The sequence below is a fragment of the Glandiceps talaboti genome, chromosome 5 (assembly GCF_964340395.1).
Source record: "Glandiceps talaboti chromosome 5, keGlaTala1.1, whole genome shotgun sequence".
In the NCBI taxonomy this organism is placed as follows: domain Eukaryota; kingdom Metazoa; phylum Hemichordata; class Enteropneusta; family Spengelidae; genus Glandiceps; species Glandiceps talaboti.
This window is the reverse complement of record NC_135553.1, coordinates 25,021,949-25,043,581: the sequence shown is the minus strand read 5'-3', so window position 1 is coordinate 25,043,581 and position 21,633 is coordinate 25,021,949. Positions and strand designations below refer to the sequence as shown.

Here is a 21,633-nt window from a genome sequence, read left to right as displayed (position 1 = left end):
AATGAGTACTTGTAAAGATAAATATTGTGAGATTAATATTGAAAACATACCAAGTACTGATGTAATACTATATATTCACTTTTGTTATTATTCTGACAACCATATATTTCACATAATCATAATAACATAATGTAAATTGAGTTGCCATAAATGCTAATACATCACATAACTTTCAATATACACATTTTCAAGAAATTTCAATCGATTTCTTGTAATAATTTCCATATATATATTTTCTCTTTGTGATCACAAAATGATTTACACTAACAAGAAGGTCTGCAAACTCTTTATCTATTATCTTTATTTTATTAACTACACTACACCCTACAAACTTTTTATGACATCAAAAGTTATGATAGCTTCTATTTTAGTTCGCACTGAATAGTCTTGAAAACCATGTTTTTTAAACATTTAGTGTCACCATAGCAACCTATTGGACAGATAAGATAATATTGTACTCATCTTCAAAGTAATGAGATAAATTGTCACAAAATGTGCAATTTGGTTTCCATAGTGATATCTTTATATATAGATTATAAAATAGGTACTTTTATTTGATGAAGTATACATCCCAATCAATTTTTTGTTGGATCAGTGTCTATGGTGATATTTTTTTATTTAGTTGATAACACGTGTATTTATTTGACAAAAAATTAAAATACATCTTAGTCAAATCTTACTGGTTTCAGTTTCTATGGCAATATTTGTATACCTTGCTAATAACACATCTATAATTATTTGATGAAGGATGATGGTGAATAAACGCTAGCCTAATTTTAGCAGTATGAGTGCCTATGATGATATTTTTATATTTAGCTTAATATACAAATTTCAGCTGTAATAGATCTATCAAGGACAGTTCTATAATTAAAACTACACAGCTGTTGTTCTCTTTATTGTACACATCTAAATCTAAACAGGTCAGGTCAGGTCATCTCAATACCTATATCTATACGAATATTGATTTAGAATAAACACAGAAATGGGGGGGGGGGACACTCAACTTTTCAGCAATATTTCCCATAACTTTCAAATTTTATATCTATATTTGTAAACTCAGGCATAATGAAGGCTAATCATTAATTGTAATTATATATACAGTTTTTCCATTACAGATCCTTTGCTTTCCTAATTAAGACATACGCCCATAAAAACTTTTGGTACATTTGGTACAGAGGAACTGACTTAACAAGAGTCTGAGAGTTGAGATCTGTCATTCTCCTCATCCAGCTGATCTATGTTGCCATGGAAACCACAAACTTGTTCACAACATTCTATTACATGTAAGAGATGTAAGAATAAGCAATATTTTCCTATGATGTAAGAAGCAAATGATTTTATACTTTCAGTAATGTCATATTTAGGTTCCTTAAAACGGTATGTTCCAGCAAAGAAATGTACAAATCAAAAGGCTATTAATGCTGATACCTTATATATGTATCCTTTGCCTGTCTTCTGAGGCAGTTTGGCTTGGATTGACTACCTCCCCCCCCCCCCCCCCCCCCCCCTTCATACACTAAACTGATACAGAGATGTTTAACCTAAATCCAAGGACATGCCTGTAACTTGACAGGCTCTTACATCCTAGGATTCTAATGTAACATCCTCAGATTTCTACTGCTAACAATTCAATCAATGTGACCATACATTTGCTTTCACTGGGTAAAATGTGAGATTCATGGAACTTTTGACACAGATTTGACTGAAATGACAGTTCTAGAAAGCATAAGACGCCAGCAGGAATCATTCCAATAATATCCTGAAAGAAATACTATTATACTGTAACCTATGATATTACTTTAGGAAATAACACATTTGACATCACAACAAATTCTAACAAATCTACAACAAACATAATGCAAGTGAATAAAATCTACCCAAACTCCCCAGATGCCTTTATTGGTACAATGTATGGAAACTTATGCAAATTTTACCAGATTTTCTCTCTGTGATACTGTCCATGCAAAGTAGTACTGAGTAGTTATATGACAGAACCACGTGATTTGACAGTGCAAGTGTGGCATACTCAGGGAATTTGCACAAGTGCCTGTACAGTTCTCTGTGGCTGTACTTTCACAAGTGTCTACTGAGCAAATGAAAGTGCAGCAGAGTTATACCCAACCTGGTACTCGGCATCATAAAGTTCTTTCATTATTACATATGTTTATCCAAAACAGCCAAATATCTCAAAATTGTACTCTCTGATCATAGGATTTTGTGTACACAGAAAAACTGTCTCATTTTGCATAAAATTTGAATAATGTTTTCAGTATCTCAGTGTAATGCAAATACCATAGGTATGTGCACACACATACACACACCTATCCAAGTACTCACTGGTACTTAGTGTAATACAGGCCATCTCATAGATTTACATAGACACATTAAACAACCCAACAAATAATAAATAAGTAAACTGAACTTCATAGAGATACATTTGATACAAAACATTCAAAGAAAATCAGGTATTTCCAAAAACTTTGCAACATTTCCAAAATATAATGTATTTGAATAACCAAGTCAAAATGTCATCTTTTTGTTTTGAGGTGAGCATAATTACACTCTTGATTCTATGAAATCCTTCTACTTAACATAACATTTGAGGTCCAAAATTTTCACATTTTGTAACTCACCTGCTCATCAAATCAAATTGCTAAAATGAATGAGAATGGAAAATTTTCATGTTTTATAAACATCTCTCATGTTCATCGATTCACAAAAATGAAAGTTTGGAAATTGCAATCAAAACTCATGTTGAAACATCACAGATGTCATAATTCAACAAGTTTGATGGCAGCAAAGGTTTTCATATAAACACACTAATTTTGAATTCTAAGAGGTCAGGGTCCCCTTGCCAAAACTCAAAATCACAGCATTTGAGATTTAAAGGGAAGTGTTAGATCCAATTCAACATTGCATGAATTATTCAATTACAGTAACTATATACACTGGAACCATGTCAGTATTATAATCATGGGGAGTGAATGTATACTATATCTTTGTCATAAAATTCTCAAACACAAAATCTACTGTAAAAGTGTAGTAAAGATTAAAAAATAAAAACAAACTTATTTAGGGATGATCGCACAATGTCACAAGCTACAAAAACAAAGTTTGTTTCTTTAGGGGGTCGTCTGTCATCAATGCTGAACTTCATTTTCGCAATTCTAACCAAATTTTGAAAACTTTCACGCCTTCAATGGTAGCAGGTTCTGGATTTGCTACGGAGATGTTGATAAGTTGATCAAAATTTACTTCTACTGTGATATACAGTGCTGGGTTTCCTGAAGTATTTTAATGTGTTTACCACCATGTTTTTACATTGCATCGATCATAGTTTACATCATATATAAATGTGTCGATGTCACACTTGTGAGTGTTCGTTTAGGGTGAGGTGGAGGGGGTTTGTCCTAACATGTCGTTTATTGAGCTTGTGCGACAGGCAATCGTCCCTTTCAAAAAAGATTCTATTATTATCATAGTACTGATAAAAACACAAGCCAAAGGCTAAGAAAACCCTACTGGAAGAAGGACACTTCTCACATCACAAAAAATTCATTGTTAAGATAAAAATGGAATTTGACACCAAAGTTAGCAATGACAAACATCAACTCATAGCCGATCTTTGTAGCCTTGAGACTCATGCATCGTTGGCTTTCAAATCTGATTATAATTGCTTGATTTGAATCTGATTATAAGTGCTTGATTCGAATCTGATTATAATTGCTTGATTCAAATCTGATTATAATTGCTTGATTTGAATCTGATTATAATTGCTTGATTCAAATCTGATTATAATTGCTTGATTCAAATCTGATTATAATTGCTTGATTTTGATTGATTCAAATCTGATTATAATTGCTTGATTCAAATCTGATTATAATTGCTTGATTTAAATCTGATTATAATTGCTTGATTCAAATCTGATTATAATTGCTGGATTCGAATCTGACTATAATTGCTTGATTCGAATCTGATTATAATTGCTTGATTTGAATCTGATTATAATTGCTTGATTCGAATCTGATTATAATTGCTTGATTCAAATCTGATTATAATTGCTTGATTCGAATCTGATTATAATTGCTTGATTCGAATCTGATTATAATTGCTTGATTCGAATCTGATTATAATTGCTGGATTTGAATCTGACTATAATTGCTTGATTCGAATCTGATTATAATTGCTTGATTTGAATCTGATTATAATTGCTTGATTTGAATCTGATTATAATTGCTTGATTCAAATCTGATTATAATTGCTTGATTCGAATCTGATTATAATTGCTTGATTCGAATCTGATTATAATTGCTTGATTCGAATCTGATTATAATTGCTTGATTCGAATCTGATTATAATTGCTTGATTCAAATCAGATTATAATTGCTTGATTCGAATCTGATTATAATTGCTTGATTCAAATCTGATTATAATTGCTTGATTCGAATCTGATTATAATTGCTTGATTCGAATCTGATTATAATTGCTTGATTCGAATCTGATTATAATTGCTTGATTAGAATCTGATTATAATTGCTTGATTTGAATCTGATTATAATTGCTTGATTAGAAAGCCAGCTACATGTCTCTAGGCTATGATCTTGGTGGCTAAATAATAGTATCTAAAAAGTAATATCTACAACATATTACTCACTTCAAATAAACACTTTATGCTACACCTCTTTATAACAAATTCTGCCACAGTGAATATTGTCAAAAACATCCATGTCACCCAGAAATGATATATTCAATGTATTTTCTACTAATGGAATACTCTTTAATTGAATATAACTGTTTCTAAATGCATACTTCAATGCAATGTAGCCTTTTGTATTTCTGACAATGAATTTGTTACAAAGAAGTTAAAGAATAGCATGATAGTACTGATAAACCCAAAAGTCAGGTAGCTAAAGAATGTGACTATAAAATTTATTCTACAAGACAAGTGGTGACACATATAACGGGTAAGGTAAAAGGAAGGGAATACAAATTCTTCTTACAATGAATGGCATGTATCGTGACTCATTGACCTCCAAATAATAGTTGTCAAGTTTTGGGTTTTTGATCTTATACAAATAGATAGTGGTCCCACCCATTTCAATGGTTACTACTTGGAGCTACTTGTACATAGATTACTGTCCGGTCAAACAAAGTCAACAACAATAACAACTACAAGTCACTCTGAAATTTACATATTATACACTTCTCATTTACATCATACATTTTCTACAACAGTGGAAGAATTCTATAGAAAGGAAGAATTTGCATTCAAAGGCCTGTGTTTCAACCCCAGGTTCTCACAGTAGTGTATATATTATCAACATAGCCCTAAGGATTACATAGGGATATTCTTTGGTTCTGGACCAACCTTTGTCTACACCAGTGACCTCTACCAGATAACTGTTTTTCACATCTAAATTTTAATCCTAAGACAAACCAGGTCACTCTATATAAAGTCCTACCTATTACAAAAAAGAACTGGGATTGACAGTAAGAAATGAAGTATTGCATAGACGTCTTGTACACTTCAATTCATGATTTATATTAAGATAATAATCAGGAGTATGATCAATGTATTTGATGATTAAAATATCTCACATGTCAATAGTCAAGAATAACTCCCACCAATACATTTCAAGAACACATACATATACTATATATACATATATATTTTCCAAGTATTGACTTTAAACTTGACCTGTATGTAATGATGTCTCTGACAAATGTAATGCCAATGTGTCATCTCAGGCTTACTGAATAGAGTCTTTGATGCATGTATACTTATACAATGCACATACATTAAAATTTCCACAAATTCATTACTTTATAACAATTACTACGTAAATTATGTATTTTACTACGTAATGTATTTTATTCTAAGAAAAAAACTTACTGGTATAGTTCTTATACAAGATTAGGAATGAAAACGTTTACATGTATGTGATAGATTACTAGTATTAATTTCCAAGTTTGTCTCCACATTTACTACCACAGTGACAGTCTTGGTTACCCAGACTCTCACTGCGGGGGGCTCTACCTACGAGACCTCCCCAAATGAGAGTCTGGGGAAACGAGATTCCAACTCACCCATACAGGAAGTAGCTTCTACAGCAGTGCATACTGGAAAATACTTCACATCCAACATTGTCACTAAACGATTCAGGTACTTTCGCGACAAGTTATCACTTCTCAAGCGAGTGATACATCTTAAAATCACAACAAACAGGCCTCGTAAGCCCATTTTTATGTGTGACTCCCAGCATGGTAGTTGAAATGTTGTTTCCCCAGACTCCATCACAGATAGACTGTAGAAACTTCATCACATCTAGTTTCATGTACACTTCACCAAGTGAGGTAAACATGGCGACAAACTTGGAAACCAATACTACGATAGGTATACTTCAACAAGTGAAGTAAACGTGGAGACAAATGTGGAGAAGATGTCTATCAACATCTATGTAGACATTTTCCTATTAGTTTATTAATCCCAACAAGAATGATAATTGAGATGTACTGGTAATGCAATTTAGTGGCAGAGTTGTGACTTTTGCTGTGTTCACAGGCTACCACAAAAAAATTATATATATATAAATTGAAAATTCTGATTTCTCTTTCTGTTTAGTACAAACTTTTGTGACACAAAAACATCACAAAATGAGTATAAATTGCTCATTAATATTAAATGTAACTTCAGGCAGCATTTTTTTCAAAATAATGGGGAAATAATTTGTCTCACTGAATATATGGACTAAAATATTTCATGTATTTGTAAATCATACAGATACAATTTCTACTTGTGTTCATCTGCAATATATTTCTTATCCTACTGTTCTATCTGTCTTGGTTAGATGGTGAATTTGATAAAAAGATAGGGGTGAATCAGATCCCATCAGAAACCTACAATTCTGTATCAGCGATACAGCCAGGTTCACTGAGTACAGCTTTCCTACGTGCAATGGCTTCTAACACTTTTCGTCGTGGACCTAACGGTACATGAATGCTTTTTAAATCATTATCACTACATAACATGAGTGCATCTAAATCGATCTGTTCCTGTGTAAACAATGGTAGATAGTCAGTCAAACCATGAGCTGCAAGGAATAATTCAAGCGGTGAACTGAGACTGTCGTTGTCATCATCATCTAAATCTTCCAACTCGTCTTCATCCCATGGTAAAGCTTTACCACTACTACCTCTATACCTGCTTCGTGCAGCACTACCATTATTTTGATGCTCAATGTTAACCGTATCATCTATGGTATCATCAGGGTCTTGGACATCATTAGTCATTCCCTTATCAATTTCATCCGGTAACGACATCATCGCGGTTGAAGAAGCTCCTTTCGGTAGGAACATGAGATTGCCAAATCCTGGTCTGTCGTATAAACTTGAACCTTCCTTGTCAGTTTCATCGCCATAACTATCAATACCCGAATCATGGTTGAGATATGGTTCACTTTTAGACGACAAGTGTGAGTTACCATGAAACAAGTCAGATGTCAACGGTGCTCTTGATGCAGGGTTAGATACATCACCCGTCATTACAACACTTGCATTTGTTGTTGAGCGTACCGATCGTTTGTTTCCATCATCCATAGGATATTGAAACCCAGCAAATGTACCGTTCATTTGTTTCTTCTGTTCAATTCGTTTGTCGATGTAACTTTTGTGTCCCGTACTCATCATTTTGGAGTAATGATCAGCTGGTTTTGGGAGCTTAGAGTTCTTCACATATTCATGGTCATGTTGTTTTTCTAATTTCTTCTGTTCTTTCTCCATTCTCTTCTCCTGTTTCGAGGTCATTTTGTTGTACTTCTTGATTCTTTCATCTGCATCCTTCACAGCCTTTTCTTTTAGCCTCTTGACCACTTTTTTATTGAGACCTCCCTGTCTACCAGCTACACCGTCAAGAAAGTTGACAATATCCATACGTTGCTGGACAGCTGCCACATCCAATGCTGTACAGTGATCATTATCAAGTCCCCAGATATTACAGCCAAATGACACCAGAAATGTAACACAATTTATGTGACCAGTGGCTGCCGCCATGTGAAGTGGTGTATTACCAAGGTAGTCACATTTATCAGGGTCTCCTCTGTAAGTGAAAAAATCAAAAACAACATTAGGAAAGATATAATCAACAAGTTTCAGTCCACAAAGACATCTTTTAATCCCCATCCCTGATAGGCGAGGTACTTCTATTTCTTTGTATACTGAGTGTCCTTGGACAATATAAGCTTCACCTGTCCAGCAAGCATACTACATTTTCATCTGAAACAATGGCCAGATTGCATGTGTGCATTGGGGCATTTGATAAATCATGTTCAAACAGGCCAAATAGTAGTAGTAAAATTGAAAGTATAAACGATTCTTTTCATTATGACAATAATTTTACTTTGTAAGAATTGTTTTGAATTATACATGGAAACTTTCACATCATTCAATATTTCTTTGGGGGGAGGGGTTCATATGAATACACTCCAACTCAAACTGAAGAAACTGTGGTCTAATTATAATACTATGTAGTCTACATTATCTGCCAAACCTGGAGTCCACCCATAGTTCAGACTACATGTATACCTAAATGAAGTGACACCAATAAACAGACACAATAAAGACATTACAATATAACATGTCATAAATAAATGAACTATATTTTCAATATATATATCTCACTCCAATCAATAATGTCTGGACAATATTGACATAATCACCATATATTTTATAATAATTTTTGACAAATGTATAAAATTATTTCTACAACATGCACTGAGCAAACATATTTATTATCCCTAGTCACAATATATACTGGTACTGTATTCTTTTATTCAACTACAGCTGGGTCCAGCCATGTGTCTTTCAGCTGGGCCCAGTCATGTATCTTTCAGCTGGGTCCAGTCATTTTTAACACCAAAGACTACAAGCAGTTTACTGTATTTTGAAAACTTAAATTCTATTCATTGTAACACAACGACAGTGCAACAATTCAGACATCAGTTATCGCATGACTGAACAGTATTTTTTTTACTTCTTTTCTGAGTTCTCTCTACCAAAGTATACATTCCAGCATGTAATGTTGTTGTGGTAGTACATTTCCAGCCTAGCGACTTCACTGTCTGACTTGACATACTGGCTGGACAGTATGACAAGGTCAAGGAAGATAGGCAAGTCTCTGGGCTGTGGTAGTACTGAAAACAGTAAGGACACTGGAAGCACTAGTTTTGCTTGTCAACCCACATAACTTGTATCCATAACTGGCATTAAATGCACTGTAGGCAGTAAACTGTTCTTGATTATTTCAGTTCCCTTAGGGTTTCAGGGTTTGAAATTTACATTTTTGGTCAGTGGTCTATGTGGACCACCAGTTTTTTTTATTTTGGTGATCCAACGAAAAATGTGGGTGCTCCATAAGACATTCTTTATCGCTGTAAAGTTCATTTTATGTGACTTTCCTTATATCTTTTGTCTTGCATTCTTGTAAATGTTTACCTTATGAAGACTTTGATTCCTAAATTTCACAACTGATTATCCAAATGAAATTCAGAAGTGAGAGAGATCTAGATTTCTTATGTGGACAATAGAGGCAGTCAAGATAGAAAGTGTAATGCAGAATTGTCCCAGTATTGCCTACCATTCTAGAATGGCCTGTAGCAACTAAAATATTTAGGGTGTTATAGACAAACAAACAAACAAAGAGTTCACATGACATCTTAGAACTAAAATCTCAAATAATATTGATCACCAAAGATATAACAAAAGCTGATCTAAACAAAATTTCTAATCTTTCAAAAATTATATAATTCACATATACATAATTTCCAAGAGAGTGACTGTAAACAGTTCTACACGGAACCTCTGACTGGATAAATGTTTATATTATGTACACATTAGTTTCATTTTAGCTCTATTGACTTTTCTAACACTATACATGCCAATCACAGTACAGTTGTACAAATAGATTTCTTGATCTAAGTGGCAAGCATGTGACTCATTTTACGGCTGTCTTTTTGCATTAGACTACCTACCTATATATGGCAAAATGGCAGCTTTGCTATAAGGTAAAGATTCAAACAGGCCCATAAAAGTTTATTGCAAAGCACTGTGCCAAAGCTACTGTGTACTAGGGGCAACAAAACTCAAAGGTTGTCAAATTATTTAGGTTTTCACCCAGCTGCCTGGCTTTGATATTGACTTTGTTTTTGAACATGGACTCTCCACTCTGTTAGTTTTTTGAGGTCCACAGTATATTAAAGACTGTCAGTGTATACAGTATATACATGTGTATATTTAATAATCAATATCAATGTTGAGATTCATTTTATCTGGAGTTTTCACAACAATTTTTTCTGCATGCATGATTTGTATATCTAGGCATACATGAAGTGGACATGTATACACAGGGCTCGAAATTCGTTTTTTTTCTTGGTAGCCCAGGTGGGCTACCATCTTTAAAAATTGGTAGCCCGAGAGCAATGACTGGTAGCCCATATCCATGCATTCCTAAATTAATGGTGTCTGTGTATATATGTAACTATATGATGTATTGAATTCGATGATTGATTGAATAACTTAAGAGTCACGTTAACACGTTATTTGTGTGTATTTCATGCCATATTTGACATTGGGAACGCAATTTTTTGCATGTATGTGTCTCTGGGGACGTGTCATAAAGAGGGACCCAATATGAGGCTTACTGTTACAACGTACGGTTATCATTGCAATGAAGAAAAACCATGTAGTCGCAGTTCGTACTTGTAACTATTATCTAAATCTCTTGGTGCAGTGAGACCTGTAAAATTTGAATATGATTCAACGTATGGAAAACGTTTAAACAGTTTCATAAGCCCCATGGCCATTTCCTGATGTGGAGACTACGTCTTGGGTAGTTTAGAAACTATGTGCTGTTATCATTATCTATCCACGTGATTGGTTACTTATTAACAGACGGGTTAGACAGGATTTGTATCAATACATGACGGCCATTACGGCAAAGCCCCTTCCATTCATGGGCGAAGGGATAATCAAACAGTCTAAGACCACATCAGCAGACAGTCCATGCTGAAAACTTCACTCATATAAATTCAAATCATCATGTCGCCATTTCATTCTCACTAAAACTTCAACTTTCTTTTGAGCTTTGCTACTACTACTACTACTAGATCGAATGCATTACGTGAATTTACCATTCACCACTGCATGCTCTCAGGGGTTGCGTGAGCGTGGTTTACACACGGAATGTTTTAGGCATCGTTCAAGAATAAACGAATCTGTAGGTGTATACCAAGTTAACAGTTCTCATTAGAATAAAATTTTATCAAACACCATTACAACTGTGTCTCTGTCAAGTTGAAAGTTAAAGCTGTCATTCATGTGATGGAATTTAGTTACTGCAGTGCTGTACCGAGAGTGTACTGTACTCCGACTCCGAGAAGAGCCGAAAGGGCCCGGGCCGAAGAGCATATTTCCAGAGAGTGATTACCATGGGAAATTGAAAGTACAGAAAGATAACATTAAATCGCTATACAGAATATTGTTGCATATAAATGTTTTGTTGTGACATTTTGGAAGTACAAGCTGTGTATATGATGAACGGAAGAATGACGTGTACAGTGTACATGTATTTCGTGTACATTTGATATACATGTAGTGTGGATGCAAATTTGGAAAAGACACAGATTTTGACGCTAATTTTGGCGAGAACACGTTCCACAGGACTGCGACCTCGGAGGCCCCCGACCCGGGAAGGTGTCGGAGTCAGGGTGTCACAGTTTCATTCAAAACTTAGTAGCCCAATTGGGCTACCACTCACATAATTTGGTAGCCCAGAGACAAACATTGGTAGTCTGTGGACGCGGGACTACCGCGAATTTCGAGCCCTGATACAGTATATCTAGACATGCAGGGTATGTATATCTAGGCATGCAGGGTATGTACATGTATATCTAGGCATGCAGGGTATGTATATCTAGGCATGCAGGGTATGTATCTAGGCATGCAGGGTATGTATATCTAGGCATGCAGGGTATGTATCTAGGCATGCAGGGTATGTATCTAGGCATGCAGGGTATGTATATCTAGGCATGCATGGTGTGTATATCTAGGCATGCATGGTATGTATATCTAGGCATGCATGGTGTGTACATTTTGTATATCTAGGCATGCATGGTATGTATATCTAGGCATGGTGTGTACATTTTGTATATCTAGGCATGCATGGTATGTATATCTAGGCATGCATGGTATGTATATCTAGGCATGCATGGTGTGTACATTTTGTATATCTAGGCATGCATGGTATGTATATCTAGGCATGGTGTGTACATTTTGTATATCTAGGCATGCATGGTGTGTATATCTAGGCATGCATGGTATGTATATCTAGGCATGCATGGTGTGTACATTTTGTATATCTAGACATGCAGGGTATGTATATCTAGGCATGGTGTGTACATTTTGTATATCTAGGCATGCATGGTATGTACATTTTGTATATCTAGGCATGCAGGGTATGTATATCTAGGCATGCATGGTGTGTATATCTAGGCATGCATGGTATGTATATCTAGGCATGCATGGTGTGTACATTTTGTATATCTAGGCATGCATGGTATGTATATCTAGGCATGGTGTGTACATTTTGTATATCTAGGCATGCATGGTATGTATATCTAGGCATGCATGGTATGTATATCTAGGCATGCATGGTGTGTACATTTTGTATATCTAGGCATGCATGGTATGTATATCTAGGCATGGTGTGTACATTTTGTATATCTAGGCATGCATGGTGTGTATATCTAGGCATGCATGGTATGTATATCTAGGCATGCATGGTGTGTACATTTTGTATATCTAGACATGCAGGGTATGTATATCTAGGCATGGTGTGTACATTTTGTATATCTAGGCATGCGTGGTATGTACATTTTGTATATCTAGGCATGCAGGGTATGTATATCTATGCATGCATGGTATGTACATTTTGTATATCTAGGCATGCAGGGTATGTATATCTAGGCATGCATGGTGTGTACATTTTGTATATCTAGGCATGCATGGTGTGTATATCTAGGCATGCATGGTGTGTACATTTTGTATATCTAGACATGCATGGTGTGTACATTTTGTATATCTAGGCATGCATGGTGTGTACATTTTGTATATCTAGGCATGCATGGTGTGTACATTTTGTATATCTAGGCATGCATGGTGTGTACATTTTGTATATCTAGGCATGCATGGTGTGTACATTTTGTATATCTATGTAGGCCTATCAATGGAATCTCATAATGTTTGCACTCAAATTCCTGTTGCTACATTTTCTACATTAATTAAATACAAAATCTGAGTAAAAGATTTAATACTTTAAGTTTTTCAAACTTCAACTTAATTCTGTCATACTTTGAAAAACAATAAATGTTCTCGATGGACCACTGAAAATTGAATTTGGTTGTCCAAAATGAAAATTTAGTGGTCATTTGACTTAAGACCACTTCTAAATTCAAACCCTGATTGTACACCTATCATGTATTACAAAAGATGTCCAAATCCTAAGTTTAACACATCCAAGGTAAACCCCAACTACCAGATTGTTATCAGATATTGATCAGCAAAGTCCTTATCAGCAGACAGAATCTGATTATACAAAGCATACTTGAATCCCTAAAGACTGTTGGCCTTAAAATACCAGCACTTAATTACTGTGCATTTTATTATCGCAAATCTGCTAGCACTGGTATTCTGTAATCACCTATTTGTATTGTATGGCTCTGTCAAGGTGAGTCACTTTTATAAACCAGTATCTATCTTTACCAGGACAAGTCACTTTATGATAGCAGTATTTACTTTGTGGTGGTGAAATATTGTATTTACTCATAGCAGTTTAAGTTATGTAAGATATTTATTTGAATACAATGTGCACACATGTGCTAACTGTGGTAGCTATAGGTGATATGTATTTTATGCAAGTGACAGATTACTCTTCACCATAAGGGTGTGTTTTTATGGAGTAAATAAAACATTTATCAGTTGAGTGAGACTTTGTGGAGGCCACTCAATCTGATAATGCACACATGCCAGCTGGTCCATATTGGTTTAGATTGTCTCTTTCTTTCACTTTGCACACTTATGCAAACATGAAACAGTTCAAAATCAACCTCTGTTTAATACTAAAGGTGTTCAGAATGTACAAGTTCTAGCACCAATTATTTAAAGGCCCAGTTTGGATTAGGATTAAAATTTAGGTTTGAAAAACAGTTGTCTGGTAGAGCTGTAGAAACATCAGTTCATCACAAAAAATCCTATATAAACCTTAATTATCACCACTGATATGGTATTACACTATAATGCAAGAATCTGAAACACTAGCCTTTAAACTGATCCATTGACAAGCAAATCACAAGATCGATGGCCAACGTTCCTGTATTAGGTCATCTGAGCTTAATGTTTAATAATAGTTATAGTTAGTGGACCATGATCATGATGTGAAGTTAGTGTTAGTTTTCGAATTAGGTTAATTAAACTTTAACTGCTGTGATGTAGATATTAAATTTTTGAAGTAGGTGGGCATGTAGATGTAGGAGATGGGCGAAATATTAAGTAACAGTTTGCGTTCATTTTTCACCATTTCAAATTTTTACAGCCAATTACATACAAGATTCAAACAGGCATTTTGCCCGGGTACTGGCTATTCTCTACATCACTGGGGCCCTTTAACTATTAAATGACTTGGTTTCTGTAACTCTTAAATTGCACCCTAAATATAGCGTATCAGGCTTCAAAGGGAGTATCATGGTCCCCTATAATGTAGTCTAGACACTATACTTGGCATCAAATCTCAAGATTGGTAAAGAGATTATTTGATACCACCAGTACCATCTCATCTAGACTACACATACTGATGCTTATGAATGCAACATTTTGTATGACAAATCCTAAACTGATAAATTTGTCGTTGTTTATGTGCCATGTTTAAGGAGCACAAACAATAAATCATTCAGTCTAGAAATATCTAACTTCTATGGATGAACTGTGTTTTGATAATTGTAATCTATGATCTTTCTTTGGCTTCAGGTTTACAGATGGAGGTTGACAGCAATGTCTTCAAGTAGTTGTTCTCTAAGTCTAGTCCCTATCGTTATGATTTACACCTCAACTCATGGTTTAGTTAGAGACCACATTGGCATCCAGACTATTTGCACTCAAGGTATTCCCTGGTTTGTCCCTAGCTACAGCAGGGTGTAGTCAGGGGCTGTAGTACCTGAGAGACACAAATTGCTAACTCGAACTCTATTACTTGAACAATTCCTTCCATTGTGAATGTACAAGTCACTCTAAAATGGATAATCTATAATTTATGTTAACCTTTGACTGCTTGCCACCATGGTGTGGGGTACAAAGTTTGTCGGGCACAAATGAAATTGAACAAAATCAAAGTGTATTTGAACCAAGAAGTAGACTTTCTGTCAAAGAATGTACGTCTATCTATTAAGGAAATGATTTCATCAGAAATCTGGAAGTATACTGAGAAAAAAAACTGGACTATCTGACAACCAACAGTGAAAGAGGGAAACATTTTGACTGCTTTCATGATTTACATGACTGGTCAAGTGGTAACAATCAATGAAAAAAATTTAAATACAAATGAAGGTTATTCTGCTACTAGAGAAATTAGTGTCTGATATGATGGGTCAAAAACTGAGATGTTGAAAAAGAGAATTATTAGAAAGGTGCACATATATACACAGCTACCATGGTGGTAGAATGGTAAATATTGGACATAGGTGGCCATACAGGAAAGTACACATTATTTACTTTTAGAAAGTATGACTGTGAAATGCCATTCTGATTAATTGACTGATTTCGACAGACAAACTGGGTAAAATGACACATGACAAAACAAAATGTCTAACTTGATCACAGAAATCACCTTCCTGTTTTTCTGACAGAATGCTTTGAAAAGACAAACTGGTGAAAATGTAACACTACAAACAACGTGTCTACCTTGGTCAGAGAAATGACCTTGTCTAAATTCCTGCATTTCTGACTGAATTACTTGAAAAGACAAACTGGACAAAATGACACATACAACAAACAAAGTGTCTACCTTGGTCACAGAAATGACCTTTGAATTCCTAACTCAAGTATTACAATGCTACTTGGCAATGACAAGTTCGTGGGTTGCTAACACCCAAGACACAGCAAACAATTGATATGCCTGTAGACATATAATTAGCAATACTTGTCCATCGCTACTGTCTAGGAGACATACATGTACAATACATAGGCAGTAATTTATGAGAATGTGATATAACACTGTGACAAGGTTCAATACTTGCTCCAGTAAAATTACTTGGATATGACCCCATCCATCTGAGAGTCAATCTGTGTTGCAATTTGTGTACAGGTGTTGTTTTTCTTGACACATATCTCTGGATAATAAACCTAGGCTAGCAGCCAATAATCATGACCTTTCTAAGATATTACACCTGGCTATGTTAAAGGACTGGTCTGGATAATAAACCTACATGTAGGCTAGCAGCCAATAATCACGGCCTTTCTAAGACATTACACCTGGCTATGTTAAAGGACTGGTCTGGATAATAAACCTAGGCTAGCAGCCAATAATCACGACCTTTCTAAGACATTACACCTGGCTATGTTAAAGGACTGGTCTGTTAATCTTGATGAAAGAAACATGGTAGGAATGACAGATGTGATTTATCACATACAATTGCTTGCTCTACAACTGAGGAATCCCTCCTGTTTGACATCAAACTGGCTTCTGGTATGGACACTCCAAGATCCAACATAATATCTATTTATCAAGGAAAGCTTTCAATGAGGTATTTATTAGGCAACATTAGAACAGAACAGTAGCCCCATCTACACGGCACTAAAAATCCTACCTGAGGTAGGATTCAGGATAGTTTGAAGCCCATGTAGATGCAAACATGTCCTGAACCTGTCCTGAAAGCGTCCTGACTTAGGACACCTTTGAGAGGTTTCCTGAAACCCTCCTGACTTCGTCCTATGTACTAGCTGTCAGGACGGAAGGCGCGACATCTATGCCGTAACCTTCCTATGTGTAGACACAAACCTATCCTACCTCAGGTAGGACTTGGGACTGCCTCAGGTAGGACAACCTACGTGTAGATGGGGCTAGTGATAGAGTCTAGTGCAATAAAATATCTTTGATCATGTACAATTGCAAAACAGATTACTGTACAATACAACATACCAATACATGACAGACCTAATAAATATTTAATTTTAATTCTGAACTTTCATTTGATAAATGTGTTATTAATCCTAACCCTAATATTTAGGCAATGTATTAATTATTAATCATAGAATTCTCATTCCTGTAATTTCATCTGTTTCCTGATATCAACTACAAATAATACTTGACATCTTTACATAATAAACATCAAAATGTTCACCTTTGCTGGGTCTCAAGCTAACCTCTTGTACATTTACAGAAACTATATAGACAACCAAACAGATTAATATCTCATTTTGTGATAAAATGAGTTCAAATGGGCTTTACATACAGTTGTTTGATTGTACTGGCTAGGTTCTTTCACATGGTCACCTTTGTACGCCAAGAGACTTTTAAAATGGGTCAGATTTTAACATTTTTTTTTACTTACATGTAGGTAACGTTGTTTACAAAAATACTGATATAAAACATAACAACATACAACTGTTATTAAAACTAATCTAGTATGGGCAAAAAAAACTAATCTAGTAAGGGGAAAAAAAACTAATCTAGTAAGGGCAAACAAAACCTAATCTAGTAAGGGCAAAAAAAAACTAATCTAGTTTTAAAGGGCAAAAAAACAACTAATCTAGTAAGGGCAAAAAAAATTGTTTCTGGTCAGGACATTTTGTGTAAAGTGGTGTGACGATGTGCATTTTATTCTGGTTTTTTTTTCATTATTCTGAACAAACCTGTCACTCAGTCTACTATTTATGGCAGTTACTGTTCTTTTTATTTAGTACTTTAATGGCTCTACAGTTGTCTTCACTCAAGTAGGGGGGGGGGGGGTTATTTTTGTGTTTCTTCTGGATCTGCAGACAGCATGGGCTGGACAAATACTAAAAAAAAGACTGACACGACCAGAAACATTTCTTTTTTTCTAGGCCTAATATATTGTCATACATGTAACTGCCTTTGATGGCATGAAAGTTCCTCTTTTGGAGATGTTGGCATAGTAGTGGTATAAGTATTTCCTAAATATTCTAGTATATGTACATGCTAAAATTATATCGTTAAAATTGTTTATGTATTTATGTCTGAATATCCATGGCCTTCTTGTAGTCTTGAAGGACTGATGCTACTATTATCGGCATATCACTGTATCAGCTATCCTAACTGCCATTTTGATTTCGATGATTTTTTATTTTTCATCCTCACCAAATAAACCAACCAAACCATGGTGAAGGTGTGCAAAATTCAAAACTCAAAATGGCAGTTAGGATAGTTGAAATAATAGAGTAGTGCCAGTCCTCCAAGACTACAGGTAGGCTACAGTACCCAGTATGAGTTCACAGTCCTCCAAGACTACAGGTAGGCTACAATACCCAATATGAGTTCACAGTCCTTCAAGACTACAGGTAGACTACAATACCCAGTATGAGTTCACAGTCCTTCAAGACTACAGGTAGACTACAATACCCAGTATGAGTTCACAGTCCTTCAAGACTACAGGTAGGCTAGAATACCCAGTATGAGTTCACAGTCCTTCAAGACTACAGGTAGGCTACAATACCCAGTATGAGTTCACAGTCCTTCAAGACTACAGGTAGACTACAATACCCAGTATGAGTTCACAGTCCTTCAAGACTACAGGTAGGCTAGAATACCCAGTATGAGTTCACAGTCCTTCAAGACTACAGGTAGGCTACAATACCCAGTATGAGTTCACAGTCCTTCAAGACTACAGGTAGACTACAATACCCAGTATGAGTTCACAGTCCTTCAAGACTACAGGTAGACTACAATACCCAGTATGAGTTCACAGTCCTTCAAGACTACAGGTAGACTACAATACCCAGTATGAGTTCACAGTCCTCCAAGACTACAGGTAGGCTACAATACCCAGCATGAGTTCACAGTCCTTCAAGACTACAGGTAGACTACAATACCCAGTATGAGTTCACAGTCCTTCAAGACTACAGGTAGACTACAATACCCAGTATGAGTTCACAGTCCTTCAAGACTACAGGTAGACTACAATACCCAGTATGAGTTCACAGTCCTTCAAGACTGCAGGTAGGCTACAATACCCAGTATGAGTTCACAGTCCTTCAAGACTACAGGTAGACTACAATACCCAGTATGAGTTCACAGTCCTTCAAGACTACAGGTAGACTACAATACCCAGTATGAGTTCACAGTCCTTCAAGACTACAGGTAGGCTAGAATACCCAGTATGAGTTCACAGTCCTTCAAGACTACAGGTAGGCTTCAATACCCAGTATGAGTTCACAGTCCTTCAAGACTACAGGTAGACTACAATACCCAGTATGAGTTCACAGTCCTTCAAGACTACAGGTAGGCTACAATACCCAGTATGAGTTCACAGTCCTTCAAGACTACAGGTAGGCTACAATACCCAGTATGAGTTCACAGTCCTTCAAGACTACAGGTAGACTACAATACCCAGTATGAGTTCACAGTCCTTCAAGACTACAGGTAGACTACAATACCCAGTATGAGTTCACAGTCCTTCAAGACTACAGGTAGACTACAATACCCAGCATGAGTTCACAGTCCTTCAAGACTACAGGTAGGCTAGAATACCCAGTATGAGTCCACAGTCCTTCAAGACTACAGGTAGGCTACAATACCCAGTATGAGTTCACAGTCCTTCAAGACTACAGGTAGGCTACAATACCCAGTATGAGTTCACAGTCCTTCAAGACTACAGGTAGGCTACAATACCCAGTATGAGTTCACAGTCCTTCAAGACTACAGGTAGACTACAATACCCAGTATGAGTTCACAGTCCTTCAAGACTACAGGTAGACTACAATACCCAGTATGAGTTCACAGTCCTTCAAGACTACAGGTAGACTACAATACCCAGCATGAGTTCACAGTCCTTCAAGACTACAGGTAGGCTAGAATACCCAGTATGAGTCCACAGTCCTTCAAGACTACAGGTAGGCTACAATACCCAGTATGAGTTCACAGTCCTTCAAGACTACAGGTAGGCTACAATACCCAGTATGAGTTCACAGTCCTTCAAGACTACAGGTAGGCTACAATACCCAGTATGAGTTCACAGTCCTTCAAGACTACAGGTAGGCTACAATACCCAGTATGAGTTCACAGTCCTTCAAGACTACAGGTAGACTACAATACCCAGTATGAGTTCACAGTCCTTCAAGACTACAGGTAGGCTACAATACCCAGTATGAGTTCACAGTCCTTCAAGACTACAGGTAGACTACAATACCCAGTATGAGTTCACAGTCCTTCAAGACTACGGGTAGGCTAGAATACCCAGTATGAGTTCAATACCAAGTGATGCTTAAATTGTAATCAATATTTAAAGCAGAATGTTTTGAGTACATTTTAGTATGCATACAAAATTACACCCCAAATATATACTCAGCTTTATCTCTGGATCCCCTTTAGTAAATTTAACCATTCACCATCCATTATAGATTCATCATTAGTATAACACTCAGTTCCATCTTTATAGCCATCACTTTCTTGTTTGAATTCAGTGGCTTTTATCTTTCTTTTGTCTCTCTGAGCTGGATCAGCTTACTAACATCTGCTGGTTTAAATTTTTGTCAGCAAAATTTAATTTTGGTTGATTCTACCATAGACATCTATGATTTTACAGATTGTTTCTTTGCACATTGCATCCTTCTCAAACATTCTGTTCTATATCTACCTATCACATCATTCTAGCATTATTCCCAATTGGGATCAACCTTAAATTTTATTGGCAGTAAATGAACACAAAAATGGTTTAAATTTTGAATTGGTTTTGTCCCTGGGCAGCCTGTTTCAAGAGGCTTCATTCAATTTAAATTCCTAAATTTTTATGACACTTACAGATTCTGCATATCTGCAGTGTATAATTTATAATAAATTTGTCAATTTGAAATTTGACCCAAGATAGACCTATGATTACTGCATACATGTTAGAACAATGTGTATTGTTGACACAATAATGGCCAACTCAACATATGTCAATGCCAACTCAACATATGTCAAACAAAACAATCAACCAATTGTATAGAAAATAAATAATCTTGCCATTCCCTCGGTAATAATGGCAATAAATCTCACAACAGTTACATTTGTATAATCTATACAAATTTACAGGCTTACTTGTCTAAACTTGTCTTATCAATGAATTCTGTACAGACTGAGACACATTTTACCACTAAGTATTTTAATACTTGTGTACAATGCCTTTATACTTCCCCATATTTCTTATGGCCTAGAGGTTTGGGGCAGTACTTACCCAACATATCTGAATTGCATTCTAACTGCCCAAAAAATGATTGTTTGCACGATGCTGTTCAAATCTCACATGGAACATTCGGCTCCTTTATTTATACAGCTAAATATTCTAGATATTTACAAGCTTCACAAACTCTTAATAG

At 35.8% G+C, this 21,633-nt stretch overlaps 1 protein-coding gene across 1 annotated transcript in view; it reads right to left on the bottom strand.

The window, feature by feature from the left end:
* Nucleotides 1–6,827: 6,827 nt before the first annotated feature.
* LOC144435676 (pre-mRNA splicing regulator USH1G-like) overlaps nucleotides 6,828–21,633 on the bottom strand; it is a 17,517-nt gene continuing 2,711 nt past the window's right edge. Inside the window, exon 2 of the mRNA XM_078124280.1 lies at nucleotides 6,828–8,095. Within this exon, the coding sequence (XP_077980406.1) occupies nucleotides 6,898–8,095 (1,198 nt within the window). The 3' untranslated portion in view covers nucleotides 6,828–6,897. The remainder of the gene's footprint in view (nucleotides 8,096–21,633) is intronic.